The sequence below is a fragment of the Lissotriton vulgaris genome, chromosome 2_1 (genome assembly GCF_964263255.1).
Source record: "Lissotriton vulgaris chromosome 2_1, aLisVul1.2, whole genome shotgun sequence".
NCBI lineage: Eukaryota > Metazoa > Chordata > Amphibia > Caudata > Salamandridae > Lissotriton > Lissotriton vulgaris.
In genome coordinates, this window is record NC_141687.1 from 127925202 (window position 1) to 127946539 (window position 21338).

Genomic DNA, 21338 nt, shown 5'->3' on the forward strand with positions numbered 1-21338 from the left:
TGAGAACCTGTCATTGATTGGTTGGAAACCAGCTAATTCAACTAGGGGTGCTTGTGCAAAAAGGCAACCGGACTAGTCTCACAAATGCAAGCTCAGTCCTACTGCCAGTAATGAGCCTAGTTAATCTGCCTGCTACCCCACATGTTGAAGTTCTTGGAGGGGGGAGGAGTACCGACAGTACGCCAAGGTCACCTAATTGGTGGGCACTGTGCAGCTGAAGGAAAGATTTGTGCCGGTGCTGAGTGGCCCGTGGCTTGCAGCCCAAGAGGGACCGTGAGAGCTCCTGACGAGGAACTGGGCAGAGCACCAGCCACGCCTTCTTCCCGGATCGAGAGGTGGGCCACAAGAGGGGTGGTGTGTGCACTTGTCCAGGGGTGTCTCTCCCAGGTCAGTAAACCCTGTGGCTCACTGTGGGTGCTGGTTGCATCGTGGGGCATCAAACGGTGGAGCGGAGAAAGCCGACATGTATCAGCAGGAACGGCCTGCAAGGCTGGGTGCCAGCTGAACAGAGCACGCACATTATGACGAAGGACCCTAACCATTTCCAGCAGGCAGTGCAACAACATACAACGCAGCAGGTGGCCCCCATTTGCAGGTGAGACTACTCGACAGGTCGCAGAGCAGCCTTGGAAAGAGGGAAGCCTCATGGAATAGTCAATACCCTTGCATGCAAGTTTACACAATGCCTGGGCCTCTGAGGACGAGGGAGCTTCTCTGGACGCTAATAGTACATGCTGGCTAGCACAACTAAAGTGTGCGTTTCCCCTAAAAAGGGACCACTAGTGGCACCTAAAATGCGGATGGCACTGCGGGGGCCTGGTGTCCTGTCTGGTGGGTTCAGATAGCAATACCTGTGGGCCTCCCAGTGAGGGCCTAAGAAGAATAACCCATTAACTAGTTGGAACGTCTTCTACTGTAATTTGCTGACCTGTCGGAGGACCCTTCTCCCACTGTTTGTTCTATATGCGCTCCTCTCACAGATATTGACAAAACCAGAGGAAGCCAGTTTGTGGATGGAGTTGCACCTACCGCACAGATACTGGCTGACCTGGCCCCAGTATTCATGTCTCCCTCTGTAGAGCAGATGCTACAACCCCACACTGACAAAGAACTCCTGACAGTGGTTAGCAATTTAAAAACCTCCCTGGAGCCCAAGTTAGAAACACCGAAAGTTGAAGGCAATGCAAACATATATCCAGGCGCTACAAGAAGAAGTCGACATGTTGTGGTCCTGGGTAAATGACGGCGAGGGCTGCTCCAAATGGAATAACATTTGATTAGTGGGACTACAGGAGGGGATAGAAGACACAAGCATGGTTCTATACTTGGAGAACTGGTTAACAGACCCAGCTTTGGGAGGCAAGACTTCAGCCTTTATTCAGTAGAATGTGCACATGAGGCACCTGGAAAACCACCCCAGCTGGGAGCACCCTCGAGACCGGTAGTGGCTAGATGATTCAACTTCGGAGACTAGGACAATTTGCTTCAAACCGCCAGAGCCAAGTGCCCATAGACAGTGGAAAACAACACAGTCCCAATTTTCCTAGATTACACAGTAAATGCACAAAGGTAAGCAGTGCGAATCTTTTCATACATTGAAACAGCGATTTCGCCTCCAGTCCTTGGCTCCTCTTTGCACTATTGTACCCAGTGAAACTGAAAGTGATGAATAGGGATAAAACTCTGATCTTCCCTTGTCACTCAAAGTGGTGTGGAAATGGTTAGAAACAAGTGGGGGTGGGGGGGTGGGGGGGTGTCAACCCTTCAGTTGTACGCAAACTCAGGCGAAGGATGGAGGATGTAGAGAAACAGACGTTGCTCCAACAGGAAATCCATGGCAAATCCACGAAGGAACAAGCTGCAAATAGAGTGCAGGTGGTATCTGAGATTGGAAAAGCAGGAACTTCGAGGACTGACACCCGAGATTCTCACTTGGAAACACTAGAGTCGAATGACCAAAGAGCTGCGGTGGGAGGGTGGGCATATCACCCAGATGAAGACTGACCTGCTTGCATGACTATACCACATATGGTATCCTTTTGATACAGTCATAAACGCAAGCCCATTGTGAGTACATCATTGTGCTATGATGGCGCGAGTACCCAAACACTGTTACCTGACTGGGGAGGGGTGCACATGATGGCTGGTCAGACTATTAGAATGAATACCTGATGGAATGTCAAGGACCCTCCTTGACTCTGAATGATTCTCAATGGTGTGCCAAATCATCAAGGGCAGTAGGTGACTGTGGCTGGCTGACACCATGGTGTGAGGTGTGGGTTTGTTGGGACTTGTTCAAGTTGTTTGTTTGTTTGTTTGATATGCATGCACATTTACCCCATCCACTGCAATTATTTATTTATTTTAAAGGTTTTATATAGAGCTGGCTTGACCGGGAGGTATCGGAGCGCTTTACATGAGTATCAGACCATGATTGCAGGTTACATCGTTACAAAGGTTACACAGTTTTTAGAGCCTGGCAACATAGTGAAAAGTAAGGTTGAGACAAACAAAAAGGACATATAGGTAAGGGGAAAAGCAGGCAAAGGGAGAATTTCAGGAGAGGGGGGTAAGTGCAGGCGAAGTAGACAGAGAATGGAGGAGTGAAAGAGAAGGGGCGGGTGAGAGACACAGCATGGAGAGAGGAGGGAGAGGGTGACAGGGACACAAACCGGTAGACGAGTCAGAGCTGCGTCCAAAGTCCAGTAAGCTGTGATCCCAGGGGAAGTGGTATCATTTCCCCATCTCTGTTGCGAGAGGCTCTCTATACGCAGTGGACTCTCTCAGAAGTGTCTGGGACTCCAAGGCCTACATACTGGATCATTCCCCAAAAAGGGGAGAGGGAGTGCTTCGGCAAGGGGTGCCATACCATACCTCAGCTGTGAGTGGCTCCCTAGGCACTGTGGACTCTCTCAGCGGGTTTGCTGAGACTCCAAAGTATAAATATTGGATCTTTCCCCAACAAGTAGAGAAGGAGTGCATAGTCAAATGGCACAAAAGGACAGAGGGCTAGGTGGCGTAGCGGGTAAGGGAAAAGATTCAGGTGAGAGGGGATAGGAGCAAAGGAAGTGAGACAAAGAAAGAAAGAGTGCTAAATGGGAACAGATAGATAGGAGACAAGGAAAAAGCAGAGTTAGAGAAATATAATGAGGGGGGGTGGGCGAGACAGGGAGACAGAAAGAAAAACTGTTGGTGACGGTCAGACGATAAACCAAGGCTGAACAGAGCAGCTCTACCGGGTGTCGGACATAGTGCTCGGACTCCTCTGTCAGGATGGAGAACAGGTGTAAGGGGGTTGGGTGGTGGGGGAGAAACCATGGCCGAATGAATTCCAGATGCCATCTTTTGGCCACGCACAGTCCTGGTAGGATTATTTAAGGAAGATTTCAGCTGCGGGAAAAAGTCACAACTGGCGTCCATGTTAGGGTCAGGCACCCATCCGTCTCAGCTGCGACCCTGTTGGATTGTGAACTAGTAACACTTACTTAGGTCTCTTGGAAGGTAAGACACTTGATAGGGATCACACGTCAGGCTTCCTACTGAGAGCATCTCCACAGTGGAGACACCATCTCAGGTATCCGTGAACAGGTCAGATCATACTCATGCACATCCAAAGGAGATTTAAATGCTTAACTGTCGCTTGCTTACAATGTGGATCCTGCACACAACTGCATGCATCCGCTTTATATTAGGGTTCTGGCCATGCACCTGACTGTAATGGAAGCTGCCATTTTAGGTCCTGCCATCGGGGTCAGGCAAATCAGGTGGGAAGGATCGGTAGACTACCGTGAACTGAGCGCAATGAAAGAGGTATAACTTTGTAATAGTTTATAGCCTGATAAAGGGTTACTCCTTCCCCCAGGATATGTTGCCCTCGTTCCACTGCCTGTCTGTGTTAGTTGGTGCCTTTTTGGGTCTACCGGCCATCCGCTGCTTTTCAGAAATACCTCTCCCAGCTGTTTCTCACTGTGTAATGACGGAAAAATTCTCTTCACCTATGATCTGTGTCGCTGGTGCTCACGCACGAACTCAGCGCCCCCGGTGCTCCTCCTCGATCCTCAGGCTCTCTCCATCTCTCTGATCCGGATGGGTCCTTGATGCGTTCTGTCACACTGAGTCCTTTTAGAAAACTTCTGGCAATGATAACACTGGTCAGGGTTGTGTGAAGTTGGAAGGCACACAATATACACAGAGTGTGGGTCTGACAGTGACATTTTCTCGCCACAGGAAGGACATTTCCCAAATAAAGCAGGCATTCTGACTGGAAAAACATGGTAAAAGACCAAAAAACTGTAGAATATACCTCTAGGTATCAGAAAATGTTGAATTGTCCAATAAAATGTAACATATATCCCTTTCAGTCAACAAACTGAAGAACTCAAACACCAGGATCCTCCCAGAAGGAGCCGGAAAAAAGAACTGACCCAACTGTCACCCGCGGTGCAACATCCACTGTGTCGCAGATAGTTCACACTATGAAACTGCATTGTGGCTCATGCGGGACCAACTGACAGTCGTGGTAGTGAAAAACCCTACATTTGTTTTTCACTAAGGTGAGGCCTACCTCTCCCATAGGATAACCTATAGGATTTTTGAATTAATAAGTGATCTCTTTTGTTTTTAATTAGGTAGGAATGGTAAGTTTGGTCTTTGAAGAATGTAATATAAAGTTGGATTTTAAGTTACAATTCTGAAAATGCCACTTTAAGAAAGTTCATACAAAAGAATCAAAACCTCTAGCTGACCATGTATAAGGCTGCCACCAGTTTAAGCAGACTTAAGACCAAACTAACCAATAAGATGCTCTATTTCATTTAATTATTCACAACAGCGGACGGAACACAAGGAAGAATGCATGACGAGCGCCACTGAAGTACGAAGAACTAATTCGAAAAACAAGAATAATTGAATGGCTATAAAATTACGGACCTTTCTCACACTGCTATTGCGAGGGACTGCTGTTTGTGCCTGCCCTATGGGTGACTTATATTTCATAAAAAGGGTAAGTTTAAGGCCTGGCAAAAAGTTTAATTTGCCAGGTCGAAATGGCTGTTTACAAATGCAAGCTCAGGCTGCAATGGCAGGTCTGAGACTCGTTTTAAGGAGCTCCTTAAGTAGGTGGCACAATAAGTGCTGCAACTCCATTTGTAGAATTTAACTTTAAGGTCCGGGTATATGTAGTTCCACTTTTCCACGATCTTACAGTAAAGAAATGTGCCAATTTTACCATGTTTAGAGGAAAGAGCACAAACACTTTAGCACTGTTTAGCATCGGTTGTGTGCAGAGTCTTAAGGCTTGAATAAACGAAGACCGCAAAAACTGGAGGATTAAAGGCTACAAGTTGGAACACCACGCCAAGGATGTCTGGGTCAAACGGGCACTAAAAGTCCAGAGGGAGATGATCATGGGGTTCGAAGACCGGTTAAAGGCAGTGGAAGGTGCCAGGGTAGTTGACCACACTTTAGGACACACACTAGTAGGACTTAAAAAGTTATACGGAGACTTCCTTACCCGACTATTACACTTCAAGCACAAGGAATATATAAAACGTTATGAACAAGTAGATAAAGTTGGAAGCCTTTTGACCTGGCTGCTGAATGAAGAAATCCTCCATACCCCACCAGTGATGGGTCGGTGGTAGGCTCCGAGTCAGAAATCAATAGGCTGTTTAAGACATACTACAGAGACCTCTCTAGAGACAGTGCAAGAGTTGAGCCGTTGGTGGCCCTAGAGTATCAGGTGGTGAACTGAGTTCCCTTAGATCATCTGGCACGGGACGCTTGTCCATTCCAAAGGTGTCCAAAGCTAGGATGGGTGGCAGGTCCTTCAGGTACCTGGCAGCGTCCAGCTGGAATAAACTCCCTGTGGCGCTACGCCTGGAACCCTCACAGTCCATCTTCAGAGCTAAACTAAAAACATTTCTCTACGCCCAATAGCGGACCACCTTTTCACCTCTTCTGCTAGTACTAGTATCACAGCGCGGGGACACGCCGTTGGCGTCACCATGCGCTCTACAAATCCCCCTATTATTATTATTATTATACGATCAATCCCTTACAGAAGCACAAATTAGAGGCTCATCTGAACTTAGCAGAAATAAAATTAGCTCTTCAACAGATGGAGTTTATACAACTTGCCAAGTACAGTGGACTCCATGCTTGCTAAAGGCATATGAGACGACCAAAGAGCAATGACTACTGTCTGACTCTGAGAGAGGTATTGATAGTAGTGCACCCTAAAACCAGAAAATGACCAGCTTAGGTGTACCACCAAAACTCCTATTATCATTAGCCTTGATTACAAGGTACTTGGTGAAGTGCTTGCTAACAGACTGTACTCCCCTACTGCCCTTAGTGGTGCACCAAGATCAAAACTGCTTTATACCAGCAGTAACACATTTCAAAACCTGTTGGTTGTTCTGGGTTATGGACTGGGTGAAGAGGACGAGAACACAATTTTGGGTGGCCTTGTTAGACTTAGAGAAGGCCTTTATCCTGTGGTGGACATACCTGCAGGGTAAACTGGGGATAGGCTAGAGTTCTGCCGGTGGATAACACTATTGTACACTCCTCTGATGACAAGGGTGCGTATATGCGCAATCATTTCAAAACCGATACCAATAGAGAGAGAGGTACTAGACAGAGATGCTCCCTATCTCCTACTTTATTCGCGCTTGCCATGGAATCGCTCGCCTTTACGTTTCGGATGTGGGGACCAAAATGGGTGGTTCTTCTTATTGGGCAACCTCAAATAATACAATTATATACGGATGACTCTGAACCCGTTCCTGTCTCACTGGGTATTCCCCAGGGTTCTGTTCTATCTCCCTCTCTATTTAACCTCTTCATAGAACCCATCATCCTCATTCTTAAACAAGCAGGAATCAACTACCACCTCTATCTCTGACGATACCCAGCTATACTATAAGATCAAATCCCAAGCTGACGTTCCGCACCTCAATGATGCCCTGACTAAGATTCAACAATGGTTCCATCACAACCACCTGAAACTCAACCCTAAAAAAATGGAAGTCATTCTCTTCGCTCCTAAAAACAACCGGCTCCCTATTCAAAACTGGATCTCTGACCTCAAAGCTTAACTGCTCTTTGTCCACCTCTAACACAGTTAAATCTCTCTGAATAAGCATTGACCAGAACCTCAGCCTTTCTCCCCACATCAAAAAATACGGCCAAAGGCGCTCTCTTCTCTCTATTTCTAAGACTGTTGCATCGTTGGGGACGCAGTAAGAAACTAATGCATCACCTCCCCCGCAGTAAGAAACTGATGCATCACCTCCCCATGCAGTAAGAAACAGGCTCATCACCTCCTCTACAGTAAGGAACGGATGCATCACCTCCCCTGCGCAGCAGTAAGAAACCGACACATAACCTTCCCTGAGTGTAAGGAACAGACGCATCACCCTTTCTGTTTGTGTGCGCGACGCATCCAAGTAACTTTATGTGAAAAGTGTCACATCTGCAATTTGCTTTGAACAAAACTATTTCTACCATTTGAAAATCCTATTTTGGTACTATATTGTGGATTTTTTTCGTTGTTGGTCTTGTTTGGTTTAGATAAGATTACTTATTAGGTTTCGCCTGTCGAGAGCTGCGCAAGCAGCAATTCGCGCAGGCGAAATCTTTTGTTTTGCAGTATGTGGGCTTTGTCCCGCCTCGGTCTTCCATTGGCTTGCTCCATAAACGGAGGCTAGCCATTGGAAGAGAGAGGCGTCCGTCATTCTGCGAGGCGACTCGTGGGCGTTTTCTTTCCCATCCAGCCCCTTTTAGCACGTCATTGCGGCGGTGGGCGGTTGTTTTTTTTTGTTTTTTTGGGAAGGCTTGTTTTTATCATTCCGCCCAAGATGGTGCCGGGGACGGTCGACTTCTCGTTGCTCGGCGCGTTTCTCCGTGGCTTCTTTCCATCTTGTTGTTCTTATGCCTGCCGGGCACTCCAGTGTTTTCTCGGAGCATTGTTCGCACTTTAAATCAATTAAAAAGGAACAAAAAAGCCTTCGGGTGCCTCACTTGTTAAATGTTAGCTGTTTGTCTCTCAGCCATATCAGGTGCGCAGTCTACCTTAGTGTTCCACGGTGGTCAGCAGTCCTACGAGAACCTCGTATAGCGAGAAAATACTTATTCCCTCATTACAACCGTGTACGCAGAATAAATCTTTCCCGAAACTCCTCAGAGCGTTTACACAGTGTGCCTTTCCTTCCAGCAGCTGAATTCATTTTGCCGCGTTCTGTGATCCGTCCCCAGAGTGCTGATTTAGCATCTTAGTGACTTCAGGTACGTTTGAATGCAGAAATGCAGAAATGTTGCTTGTTGACCTCATGGTCTCGGGTTCAAATCCCAAGGGGCATTTCATCATTCTGAGGTCGATAAAATGAGTACCACCGAGTTGGGTAACATTAAACGTGTTATTCAGCGACAATAGGCCTTTCTGAGTGAACGTGCACTTTACAAATGCAGGTTATGTTAGCAGATATTGAAAATATGGTTAATATTAGAAAGTGTTTCATACAGTAGTGTGCTACTGAAGACTGTATCCGAACGGTCTAAAGAGTTTTGGACAGATCATGCGTCTGATGAACACATGAGCTCACCTATATATATGAAGATTCCTACACGCTGGGATTCATTATATGAGGCAGGAACGGGCCGAGTGGCCTCAGCAGGACTCCCTCGCCCAGCCCTGCAGTGTCAGCATGAACTGAGGCAAAGTCCCTCTCGAGAGGCCAACGTCTGTTTACACTGGAGGCCTGGCGTCTGGCCAGCTGCAGTTAAAAGGTACAACACACAGGGGCGCTTTAGAAACACCAGTATCTTCAGTGATGCAAATGGAGAAGAGTAGACAGTCTGCCCCAGAAATTAGCCCCTTTTTTGGACCAAGAACAGTTAATTTGCAGTGCTTAACGGTAATTGGCGCTTATCTGTCTGCCTTTGGGCGCCCTTTGTCCTGAGCCGACACTCCTGCTGGGACGGCGCCTTCGTGAATGGAGCACCTCCTGAAGAAACGGTTACATCTGCAGATGGGAGAAAATGGTCGGTTAGAAAGAGGCGGATCACCCGACGTGCTAATCGATCCTGTGCGAGAACCAATCACGCGCTTCGTCAGGGGCAGTAAGCGCTTTGTAAAGGCAATTGGAACAATTACAGCACCAAACTGTTCCCTGTAGGGGGTCATCAGCTCTTTCCTCATCTCTTCCCAAATAAATTGAAGTCATAACACCCCCCCCACCCAAGTTACGAAGAAGGAACAAGAAACGTTCCCTACGCACCATGTTTACTCACAAGTGGGCTCCAGAAAAGAGTTTTTATTTTAAACCTCAGAATGTTCGATTTATGTTTTTTATATAGCGCGAACTCGACCCGAAAGTATCAGAGCGCTTTACGTGAGCACCAGATACGTTACAGACGGACACATTCGTTTTTAGGCTCTGGGAGATTTGCCCAGAATCACAGGATGTTTGAGCCTCCCGCCAGACTCTAACCCGGTTCCCCAGCGTCAAAGTCGCCGCTCTCGCCGTTAAGCCACATCCACGTGCAGTTCTTGATTCAACCCCTTTGTTCAGTGTACACCTGATATGTATCTCTGATGCAATTCAGATAAAAGCACTTATAGAGTATTTTTGGGAAATTTATTTTTTAATGTTCTTGTTTAATCGCAATGGTCCGTGACCTTGTCGGCCCCTGTTTAACAGAACTCATTGTTGGTCAGAGCAACAAGAAAGAGCTGAAGAAAGAAGGCTTGTTGAGTGGATAAATACACCAGCTGCAATGATTTGTACGCCCATCTCTAATGACAAGGTCGATAAAGTGGATTCATACCCCCGAGTGCATATGATAATGTTGAAAATAAAAACAACATGTACACATCGAGAAGTGTGCAGTGAGCTGATACATTCCAGAGAGTCAGTCACTGCACGTTTATGTTATGTTAGACCTATTTCTATGACGTACATTCTACCATAGTTTTTCAGTTTATTTGTTGCAGCATATTGGCTGCTGATTCACACGCAGATTAGATGGTTGTGTACAATGACCCTTAAGCGGAGAGGGGGAGGGGAAAGCAAGAGCTCACTGAATGAGTTTGGGCTTCTAAAAAAGAACACAGTGTACATTATGGTTCGTAGCAGACCATGTTATAACATTATGGACCACCAGGGTGGTCTTACTTCCTCTATCCATCGCTGGTGTTTCCGTCTTATTCCATCTTTCATTATTGGAGGCAGGCTGTGCTTGACTTCCTGTCTGTAGTGTGGCCTGCATCCTGCCCAATAGTCAGTGGGTCAGTTTTCCGTTTTTTTTACTTTCCTGTTTCCTGTTCTTGTGTCAGTGGTAGAAGGCCCTCCTCATCTTTTATTAGCAATGATAACTTATTACATAGAGTTTCAATGCTGTTGTTTCTAGATGCTGTAAACAACAGGTGTTACTACTGCCCAATTCAATGGTGCTCATTGTACCCACCTCCGAAGCATAGGAATCGGAGTTGGCCTTTCAGGGCTCAATATTATGACCCGCAGAAGATGAATATGTAATTACTGACCTGTATTGCAGGTTAACATTAGTGGGGTGGGTCCCCAATTCCTTCCTTATTAATAGCAGGGTCTTCATCGCCCTCCTTCGTTTTCGTATGCTGTAAAAGATTCTGCATTCCACCTCCTTCATAAGTGATGCCTGCCTCTCTCTTCTATCGTGAGAGGTAGTGGTAGCGGTGTCTCCCTTCATTCGAGGTAGCAGGGTCTCCCTTCCTTCATTAGAGTTAGCAGGGTCTCTCTTCCTTAATTAGAGGTAGCAGGGTCTCTCTTCCTTCATTACTGATAGCAAGGTCTGCCTCCATCTCTCTCTTCATTCCTGGAGGCACGGTCATTTGACCTCTTCTTTCATTTCAGATAGAAGGGTATGTCTCACCTCATGCCCAACTCCTCACACAATGCCACGTATGCCGCTCTTATAGATTACCAGCCTCTGTCCATTGCAGAGTCTTTATTCTCCTATCATGAAGCCCCGTCCCCGCTCTCGCGGCACGGTAAGCATCTAAAGAACTAGCCCAGAAAACAGCTTACTCACCATCACAGTTACTCCCCATGCTTGAAGCTGCTCCTCGAGGATGGCTGTTTGTGCGGCCTCAATAACAAGAAAAAACGTTTTTTAATGAACTGCATTTGTAACACGTTGCCAGGACTTCAACCCCGCTTCTATTTCTGGGCAGTTTTAAATAACGCGAAAGTAGGTATTGGAGTGCTTTACATGAGCACCAACTACATTACACAAGTACATTAGGTAATGTTATTCTTTCTGTGCTGTGGCATTTCTGTGGGCATGTGGTGTTCCTGGATCCAAAGCACAGTGGTATGCAGTAGTGTAGGAGGTTGTTATTCCTCCACTATAGTTGTACACCGTCTTCTTCCCAGTTCAGTGGTATTTGTCCCTCGCAGTTACAATTGCAGCCTCTCTCGTGTAGTCAGGACATAATGTTTCTATTTCTGAGGTTTCATTTTGCTATTTAATGTATTCTGGGAGTTGTTTTCGTTTGAGTGGCAGGCCGGATACCAATGGTTTGTTCAGAATAGCCAAGCACTGGAAACATGGCTGTGCTTGCTTCCCTGCCCCCTGGCTGTGCTTGCTTCCCTGCCCCCTGGCTGTGCTTGCTTCCCTGCCCGTGCTTGCTTCCCTGCCCCCTGGCTATGCTTGCTTCCCTGCCCCCTGGCTGTGCTTGCTTCCCTGCCCCCTGGCTGTGCTTGCCTCCCCGCCCCCTGGCTGTGCTTGCTTCCCCGCCCCCTGGCTGTGCTTGCTCCCCAGCCCCCTGGTTCCGCCTTCCCCTGGCTGGGCTTGCTCCCCGGCAACCTGGCTGTGCTTGCTTCCCTACACCTAGCTGTGCTTGCTTCCCTGCCCCCTCGCCGTGCTCGCTTCCCTGCCCTCTTGCTGTGCTTGCTTCCCTGCCCCCTCGCCGTGCTTGCTTCCCTGCCCCCTCGCCGTGCTTGCTTCCCTGCCCCCTGGCTGTGCTTGCTTCCCTGCCCCCTGGCTGTGCTTGCTTCCCTGCCCCCTGGCTGTGCTTGCTTCCCTGCCCCCTGGCTGTGCTTGCTTCCCTGCCCCCTGGCTGTGCTTGCTTCCCTGCCCCCTGGCTGTGCTTGCTTCCCTGCCCCCTGGCTGTGCTTGCTTCCCTGCCCCCTGGCTGTGCTTGCTTCCCTGCCCCCTGGCTGGTGCTTGCTTCCCTGCCCCCTGGCTGGTGCTTGCTTCCCTGCCCCCTGGCTGTGCTTGCTTCCCTGCCCCCTGGCTGTGCTTGCTTCCCTGCCCCCTGGCTGTGCTTGCTTCCCTGCCCCCTGGCTGTGCTTGCTTCCCTGCCCCCTGGCTGTGCTTGCTTCCCTGCCCCCTGGCTGTGCTTGCTTCCCTGCCCCCTGGCTGTGCTTGCTTCCCTGCCCCCTGGCTGTGCTTGCTTCCCTGCCCCCTGGCTGTGCTTGCTTCCCTGCCCCCTGGCTGTGCTTGCTTCCCTGCCCCCTGGCTGTGCTTGCTTCCCTGCCCCCTGGCTGTGCTTGCTTCCCTGCCCCCTGGCTGTGCTTGCTTCCCTGCCCCCTGGCTGTGCTTGCTTCCCTGCCCCCTGGCTGTGCTTGCTTCCCTGCCCCCTCGCTGTGCTTGCTTCCCTGCCCCCTCGCTGTGCTTGCTTCCCTGCCCCCTCGCTGTGCTTGCTTCCCTGCCCCCTCGCTGTGCTTGCTTCCCTGCCCCCTCGCTGTGCTTGCTTCCCTACCCCCTCGCTGTGCTTGCTTCCCTGCCCCCTCGCTGTGCTTGCTTCCCTGCCCCCTCGCTGTGCTTGCTTCCCTGCCCCCTCGCTGTGCTTGCTTCCCTGCCCCCTCGCTGTGCTTGCTTCCCTGCCCCCTCGCTGTGCTTGCTCTCCTGAGTTTGTGTGTGGCTCTGGGTGGGTGTGTGTGGCTCTGGGTGGGTGTGTGTGGCTCTGGGTGGGTGTGTGTGGCTCTGGGTGGGTGTGTGTGGCTCTGGGTGGGTGTGTGTGGCTCTGGGTGAGTGTGTGTGTGGCTCTGGGTGAGTGTGTGTGTGGCTCTGGGTGTGTGTGTGTGGCTCTGGGTGTGTGTGTGGGGCTCTGGGTGTGTGTGTGTGTGTGGCTCTGGGTGTGTGTGTGTGTGTGTGGCTCTGGGTGTGGGTGTGTGTGTGTGGCTCTGGGTGTGGGTGTGTGTGTGTGGCTCTGGGTGTGTGTGTGTGGCTCTGGGTGTGTGTGTGTGTGTGTGTGTGGCTCTGGGTGTGTGTGTGTGTGTGTGTGTGGCTCTGGGTGTGTGTGTGTGGCTCTGGGTGTGTGTGTGTGTGTGTGGCTCTGGGTGTGTGTGTGTGTGTGTGTGTGTGTGTGGCTCTGGGTGGGGGTGTGTGGGTGTGTGTGTGGCTCTGGGTGGGTGTGTGTGTGTGTGTGTGTGTGTGTGTGTGTGTGTGTGGCTCTGGGTGGGTGTGTGTGTGGCTCTGGGTGTGGGTGTGTGGCTGGCCCTGGGTGTGTGTGGCTGGCTCTGGGTGTGTGTGTGTGGTAGTAATTGCGGTCTGCTGAGCTCGTCCGTAGGGTACAATAGGTCTCACATTTGCGAGAGATTAAGCTAATGGCAATGTAAATGACAATGCCATTTATTTATCTGTTTTCAAAACCAACACATAAATACAAATTTACAATGCCAATAGCTCTAACTTTTCCAAAGACGAAACCATTGCATTGTAAATGCTTGTTTTTCTAAACTGGTGTGGTGTCCATTTGTAGTGTTTTCACTGTATTACTGTACATGTTCACAAATGCTTTACACACTGCGTGAGAAGTTGGCCTGATATATGATGCTCACTAGTTCTAGTGATCACCTTGTATCAGTCCACACAACCCTTATGGTGATTGGTTGTAAAGTCAACCTTATAGACCAGCTATCCTAGTAGCGTGGACACAAGCAGTCTTTAGGCTAAACTCTTTAGGCATGTGAAGCCAGCTGTTTTACCACATATAACCCCTTGAATACCAAATGAAAGGACACCACACAGGTTGTTATGAAAATAAACAAGATATTTATTAACTAACATACACCTCTGAACTCTTTGAGGTCAGAGGGCTAAGCACATGACAATACTAAAAACGAAATACGAGTTACCATGATATTTACACGAGTGCCTTAGGGCCACGACAAACCATATACTGGAAACAATGGAATGCGAGGAAAGAAAATACTATAAGGAGATTCAGAGGCTGGAGGATCGCTGGGACTACGCTACAAACTAGGTAAGTAAGGAGCAGGAGGCCCACGGGACTCACGTGCAGAGTGGAAACTCTCACGCGGGATGCGTACCAACGTCTATGGATGTTACAGTTTTACAAAGTTACGGATTCCGGACGAACCCGGCTGGATGGAGGGAAAACAACAGTGGACCTGAACACTAGGATAGTGAACACTGACTTCAGCACCTAGAAGCTTTAGTTACCTAACCCACAGGCTGCGGGTGCATAGGGCTGAAGTTGTGTCGGGTTTGCTGCGTTGATCCCGGTGATGCCTGAAACAAGTAGTTGCTGGCAGGCGGCCAGGTGGAGGAGTCCGGTGGTTCCAAGGATGGAACTTAGGAGAAGGAGTCCTGAAAGGGAAGGGGACAGAGTCTCGGTCACTAGCCAGTGACGGTGCTGGAACCAGGAGGGAACCAGATGCTGTCGCCGCGTTAAGGTGGAGGAAGGGTCGCTTCTCTCTGTAGCTGCGCGGACCAGGAGCTGTTCTTCACGACCAGGCTGGAGGCACGAGCTGTCCCACGTAGTCTGCTGCTGTTGGCGGTGTTGGATCGTCAATCTGGTCAACAGGCCTTGGCAAGTGCAAGCCACGCATTGGAACAAAGATGGCGTCTGGTGTGGACCAGGAGGGTCCGGGGTGCTTCTCTTTCACAAGGAAGCAAGGGCCAGTCTGGGGGACCAGACCAGCAGTGTGGAAATTTTCGGGCCGTCGTCTCAGAGGTCACTAGCCAGCCGGCAAGTGACCAGACAACAGGAAAAGCAGCAACCAGGCAAAAGGGCCCCACGCAGATCACGTGGAGGCTGGGAGGCTGGTCTTTGGTGCAGGAGCTGCGTTGGTGTGGGGCTTCTCAGACCCCGGTGCACTCACTCGAGGATCCCTCGGCGGTCGTGCTGGAAGCGCTGTGCAGGTTTTGTCAAGATGGCCGTCTCCAAGTTGCTCGTCGCACCCACGGGTCCCAGCTGTGCTGTGGATGTGAGTTGAGGTCAGAGGAGTCTGGAGGTCCGGTCTCGTCGAGCTGGGTCGTCTGGTTCCGGGATGGAAGGACTTGCAGCAAACCACACAGGAGCTTGATGGTGCCTGCAGCGCAGGATGGTCACTCCCTGACCATAGGGGAGATTCTTCAGTCTTCTGGTGTTCAGGAGGTCGAAGGTCAAGAGTTCTTCGTGGAAGTTGTCAAGATTAATCTAAAGGGGAATGGGACCAGCTCCTACCTTTATTCAGCTAAAGGGGGCTGCCCTACGACTAGGTCCCTCCTCTGGGTGGGACCAGGAAGGGGGGTGGTTACACCCCCTATCCTTGTCCGGTCCTGCGCCAGCTCTGGGGCTGGAGTGCCCCAGGAACTGGTTTAGACCGGTGTATGCACAAGGACACCTTGTGTGCCCCAGGCATGTCTCATTCCTTTGAGCCCTGTCCTACCTAATACACAAAATCCTGTCTGGGGTGGTGCTAGCACCTCCCAAGGCAAGAAACCCTTTGTCCGAGCCTCCCTCGCTGGAACGACTCCCAGCAGCAGGAGGTCAGACTCGTGTCTGTGGTGGCAGCATCCATTTTGTGATGCTGAGGCTCGTGTTAACTTTAACCGAGGTTCACAGTTACATACATGTTGTGTCCCTCTAGAAGGGTGGAATGCTACCCCCGTCGCCAGAATTGGCGAGGGGGTAGTATTCCAATTCGTATGACACATGTTTTGATAATGCTATGCCAGAGTTAGCATTTGACCGCGAGGTTCATAATGCACTTAAGAGTATATGGTATAGCGTTATCATGGAACAGCTATTAGGGCTTGGTTCCGCAAGCTGCAAACGGGCTCGGCTCATGCCAGAGCACCATTTCACATAATTCCAAGCACTCTGCCTTCAGAATTGATAAGGCCTGCCATAGGAGTGACTGATAGGAATATATGTGTCCATTTTAGGTTTAGATATAGGGAACTATATCTAAAGCAAAGGGTGATTACACCACCTTGCCCAGCTGATTGATCAGCCAGTTGTGTCAGTTTTGGATGGCCAGCCAGGGTTGGCATAATACATGCTGCAGCCCCTGGTAGGCCCTGGGTGCACCTATGCCCTGGGTACCTAAGGTACACTGTACATGGACTGATAAGGTGACTCAGTATCCAATTAGATATGTACCTAGAGTACATGGAATCCATTTTACAGAGAGAGCAGTGGGCCTGGGGTCCTGAATAGCAGGGCCCCAGGTCAACTAAGTTGAAAAACCAGCAAAACACCAGGCAAAAAGTTGGGGGCAACCATAGTCAGATATCCACCTTCCTACACACTGCCTCTGAGATAAGCCTGTCTGCTCGTGCCAAGCTACCAATAGGGTGATCAGAGGTTATTTTAGAAGTGTATCCCCCTTACCCTGTCTAGACTCTAGGGTCCTTATTTGGACAAAGGTACCTAACTCTGCCAACTAGAGACCCCCATATCTAACAGTTATTTTATTTTTCGTTGAGGAGTTGTGGACTGTGCACACAAAGGAGCCGGCCAAACCACCATGCGCACTTTGTGTGTTCTCCACCAGGCTGCATCACATAGCTTGGTGGGGAACATGCCAAGTCCCAATAGTCTAGTACGTGGACAACTAAATGTTTATTCGGATGTAATCAAGGTGTCCCGTGCCTCCTGGGTATCACTCCCTGAACCCTAATGGATTAAATGAAGACTGGCTGCATCCCCACTGATGTGGGGTATGTCCCCAGGGTACTGGTATATTATCCTCTAAATGAGGTTAATCCTTTCAATCCAAAGTATAAATCACATCAAAAACAACTGTTTCACTGAAATTAATTTCTTTCTTTCTTCATTGTTATTTCTTCTCAGTATCAGTTCATTTATGTGGGTAGTTTATTCAATACCTATCCCAACATGCATATCACTGATCCCAATGCATTTCGGCCATCCAGGCCTCCGTCTGGGTACAATCTGAAAATCAGAGCCACCGCTCAATATACTGGGAGAAAACTGCTTATTATAAGGATAATGAGATGTGTTGTTTCTGTGTTAACTTAATGTAGAAAAAATCTCACGTGCGAGTGATGTAGCCTGCTCCACCACCTGAAGGCCCAAGATAGAAAGCGTGTCTAAATCATGAGGTTTCCAAAATAAAACTATACAAACGTGTGCTCGTAATTGCTAAAGTACCCGTGTCACACTCTTCATAACTGCGTGCTTATACCGTTAACCCCGTGTTTAACACCATCGCTGCTGATGGTATTCCCCTCCTGTGCTGAGCTATCTGTAAATCCAATTGTTCATGACGAGCTGAGCTCGTCATCAGCACAGCTCAATGAGCATCGAAGGGGTTAAGACATGCCAAGTCCCTTAGTCCCCATCTGAGCGCCGATCCACTGCGCTTAGACCAATCACAACAATGCGTTGCAGTGTTGATTGGCTATGAGGAGCCAATCACAGCGCTGCAGTGCGGAGATGTGATTAGCTTAGGGGAGCCTGTGTGCTTTCGGACTCTACAGCAACGACGAGGAGAGATGGAGGCAGCAACGACGCGAGGAGGTAGGTGCATTGCCTTCAAATATTTTGTCCCACCCACCCTCCTGCCCCTCCACCCCGTTCCCTGCCAGCCAGTAGGGTAGGAGGGACGCAGTGGGAATCAGACGCCTTCCTCTACCCACCCCCACCCTACTCCCTCCAGAAAACTACGCTGGGATGGAAAAACCTGGTCTGGAGCCGATGTAAAGCGAAGGAGTAAAAGCACCCCAGAACTATACAATGGGCTTATTGATAGGCTGAGTGCTGCATGCAATATTGTTATTACACTTATTTTAGATGTAGCATAGACAAATTGAGTTACTAGAAGGGCATGGCCCCACGCCAGCACAGGTTACAAGATATATGCACCATGTATAATGTGATACTGCCATATCATGTCATGTACTGGAATTAACAGGTTATACACACAAGCAGTAATGTGGCAAAATTAATAAAGCAATAAAAAAAATTCACACTGCCTTCAACCTCATTCTGCTGTAGCTTTTCACACTGGATAGGAAAGAGAAGTAGTGCAGGATGGTCATCTTTTTACTTTGTTTTTGTTTTCTTTTGGCTTACGTGATCATTTCATCGTCTAAGTTGTTAATTGTGGTGGGGGATATTGGTTAGGCCTGGATGGTGAACTCTCCTCCGTTTGCAGATTTTGGGGTGTTTTCTGCACTCTGCGGAGCTCCCAGGGTGCTGCAAACTTCACTCCGCATAGCGCAGCAGACTTTTTTCTTGGCTCGCACTCGCTTATTGGCGAGCGCGACCTGCCACTTGGGTAGGATTTCTACCAGAGCATCATGAAGATCAGTGCAAACAGGAGTTTCTGCCGCACTCTGCCACTTGTGGAACTCCACAGAGTTTTTATGTCACTTTGCGGAGTTCCATGTAGCAGAACTGCACGACCTCTGCCCAGGCCTGATATTGGTTCCTTTTGGCTGTGCCAACTGTGTGAACTTCCCAGAACGGCCCAGCAGTATGTTGAGGATGGAAATATTGTACTGTATTATTCATTAAGGTTTGTCTGTATTCTGTATTTCCTGTTTGCATACCTAGACTCCATTACATGTGACTTCTGAGGAGATGCCTTCCCTGTTCATTCTTCTCTCTGGTCGTTTTGCAGCAGGAGGAGCAGTTTGAAACAACCAGTGAAGAGGAGTCTGGCGCAGAAGATGAAGCAGGGGCCAGCTCGGTTGTTGATGTCGAAGACTTAGGCAAGATAATGAGCCACATGAAAAAAGCGAAGGTACCCACAGAGGTTTTGTTTTTTGAATGGATAACGTAGCAAGGATATGGGTACATGGGAGCCGTGTTCAGTAGTGTGGTTTTGTATTTATGGCACTGCACATCACATTCCACACATATCAAGCAGTGAGCCAAAGCTCACGGGAACAAAGGTCTTAATGGCCCAATGAATCCCACTTGAATCGCCAAAGTAAATTATTGTGGCTTTATTTCATTTGACATTTTTTGGTGTTAGTAAATAACTTAAAGTATATCTCTCATGGTGGTTCAAATTAAGTATATTTTCACTAGTGTTAAATCCATCATGCATTTGTAGGCCTAGATATTTGAAAGTCACTTGTTTGCTAGGCCTAGGAAGTGCTAATTCAATTATCAAGTCTTAATTAAAAGTCTGTTATCTTATAGTAAACTTTTGGCGCCTGAAAGGGCTCATCCCTCGATTCCTACAAAGAATGATGGGACTGTTCACTTTTTATAGCATTCCCATGATCTGAATGTGAAATTGTTTGTGAACATGTTACACAAGAGATAACCATGTAATATGCTAATTTATAAATAGGTTCTGCTGATGTAATATCCATGTTCCGCATGTAACAAGATTTGTAATATCGATTACCTAACTGCAATTTTTGCGAATCGCAATTAGGTTATCGATATTACAAATGTATTCAACTCCAAGACTATATTGGTTTGTAGGGGATCACAAATCGACCTACCTCATTAATATTAATGAGGTAGGTCACAATTTGTGACCCCCTAGGAATCGTAAAATCACATGGATGGTGGCCTGCTGGGGTAGTAGGTGGTAAAATGCAAATGTTTTGAGACCGCATTGCGGTCACAAAACATACATACCGATGCAATTCGTTATTAGAAAGGGACACCCTAAAGACGCCCCTTCATAGCAAATCGCTGACCCATTTTGAGATTCAGTCATGGATTACCGAATTGCAAAATATTTTATTTATTTATTTTAAAGGTTTTATATAGCGTTGGCTGGCACAAAGAGTATCAGAGCTCTTGACAGGTTTTGGTAATCCGGATTTTTAGTTTCACTTTTTTTTTTTTTTTTTTTTAAATCTTTTTATTGAGATTTTTTTTACTGTTACATACAGGGCACGGCAATATTACTGACAAAATAAATCACATTGAGAGAAGAAAAGGAAAAAAAAGCAAATAAAACAGCAACAATAATAAAAGGCGCAACACCCAGTTGAAAAAAAAACATAATCAAAACTAAGAAATAGCAGTCCAAGTTCTGAAAACATAAACCTAATCAAGCAAAGTTTCCATTCTAAAATATTTTCATAACTTTACTTATTTACAATTATATCCTAATCAGCTGTCTCCCTCCTTCCATCGTGTAATGGGACCCCATATTAACTTACCCAACTTCCTTTCCCTTTTTCCTTTCCGTGCATAGATCTCTTTCTCAACATTATAAGTTATTAATTTGGCCAACCAATTATGAAAAGTGGGTGGGATAGGGTCAATCCATGCAGAGGCTATGCATAGTCTCATAACTGATAATGCTACAAATAAAAATTCCCTCCCGCTTGATAATTGTTCATCCTCCACATTTACTCCTAGTAATATTGTTCCGGGAGTTAACACAATTTCAGTTCCTAAAATATTATTTATGAAGCCTTCAATATCTTTTTTAAGTGAATATAGATGAGGGCACGTTGCAAATACATGTTTTAAATCAGCTTCCAGGCTTCCACACCTATAACACTTAATACCCACAGTACCTCCCCATTGTGCTATTTTTGCAGGGGTATAGTATAAATGATACAGCGTTTTATAATGTTGCGCCTGCAATGGTGCCGAGCATTACAAAGAATATCCCTTTTCTAAAGAGATGCCAAAGCTTTCCCCGCTGATGTTAAGATTATCTTTCCATTTTTCATTCCATTTTTCATAATCATCCAGCTTTGATTTTATCAGTTCAGCATAAAACCTCTTGATAGTACAATCTTCCCCTAATTGAACCACTTCCATAATAGGATCGCGCCTGAAACCCAGAGCACCCCCCTTTTTATTCAACAGGAAGCTCCTAATTTGTAAGTATTTAAAAAATTGCCTGGTGTCTAGCTTAAATCTAGCCTGTAATTCTGAGAATTGAAAAACCCCCTGTTTCCCCATTACATCCCTTATACTTCTAATTCCCTTATTTTCCCACTCGATAATTGTGGAACCCGAGAAAATCTCTTGTGGAAGATTTGGGTTATCTGAAAGTCTGGTGTATACATTATATTTCCCCAAGCCTTCTCTTTTAACAAAACTTTTCCAAATTGTACATGCTGCTATAAGCGTCTTAAACTTTGTCCTTTTATAGTAACTTGCC

At 47.6% G+C, this 21338-nt stretch overlaps 1 protein-coding gene across 3 annotated transcripts in view; it reads left to right on the forward strand.

The window, feature by feature from the left end:
* The window catches only part of LOC147729693 (S-adenosyl-L-methionine-dependent tRNA 4-demethylwyosine synthase TYW1-like), a 683091-nt gene that overhangs the window by 296961 nt on the left and 364792 nt on the right, over positions 1-21338 (forward strand). For 2 of the 3 annotated variants that reach the window (XR_015308342.1, XM_086954579.1), the window contains exon 7: positions 18870-18992. The exons of the other annotated variant lie outside the window; for it this stretch is intronic. Coding sequence is in view for 1 of the 2 variants with exons in the window: in XM_086954579.1 (XP_086810705.1) it covers positions 18870-18992 (123 nt within the window). In the remaining variant the exon portion in view is untranslated. The remainder of the gene's footprint in view (positions 1-18869; positions 18993-21338) is intronic. 3 annotated transcript variants of the gene reach the window in all.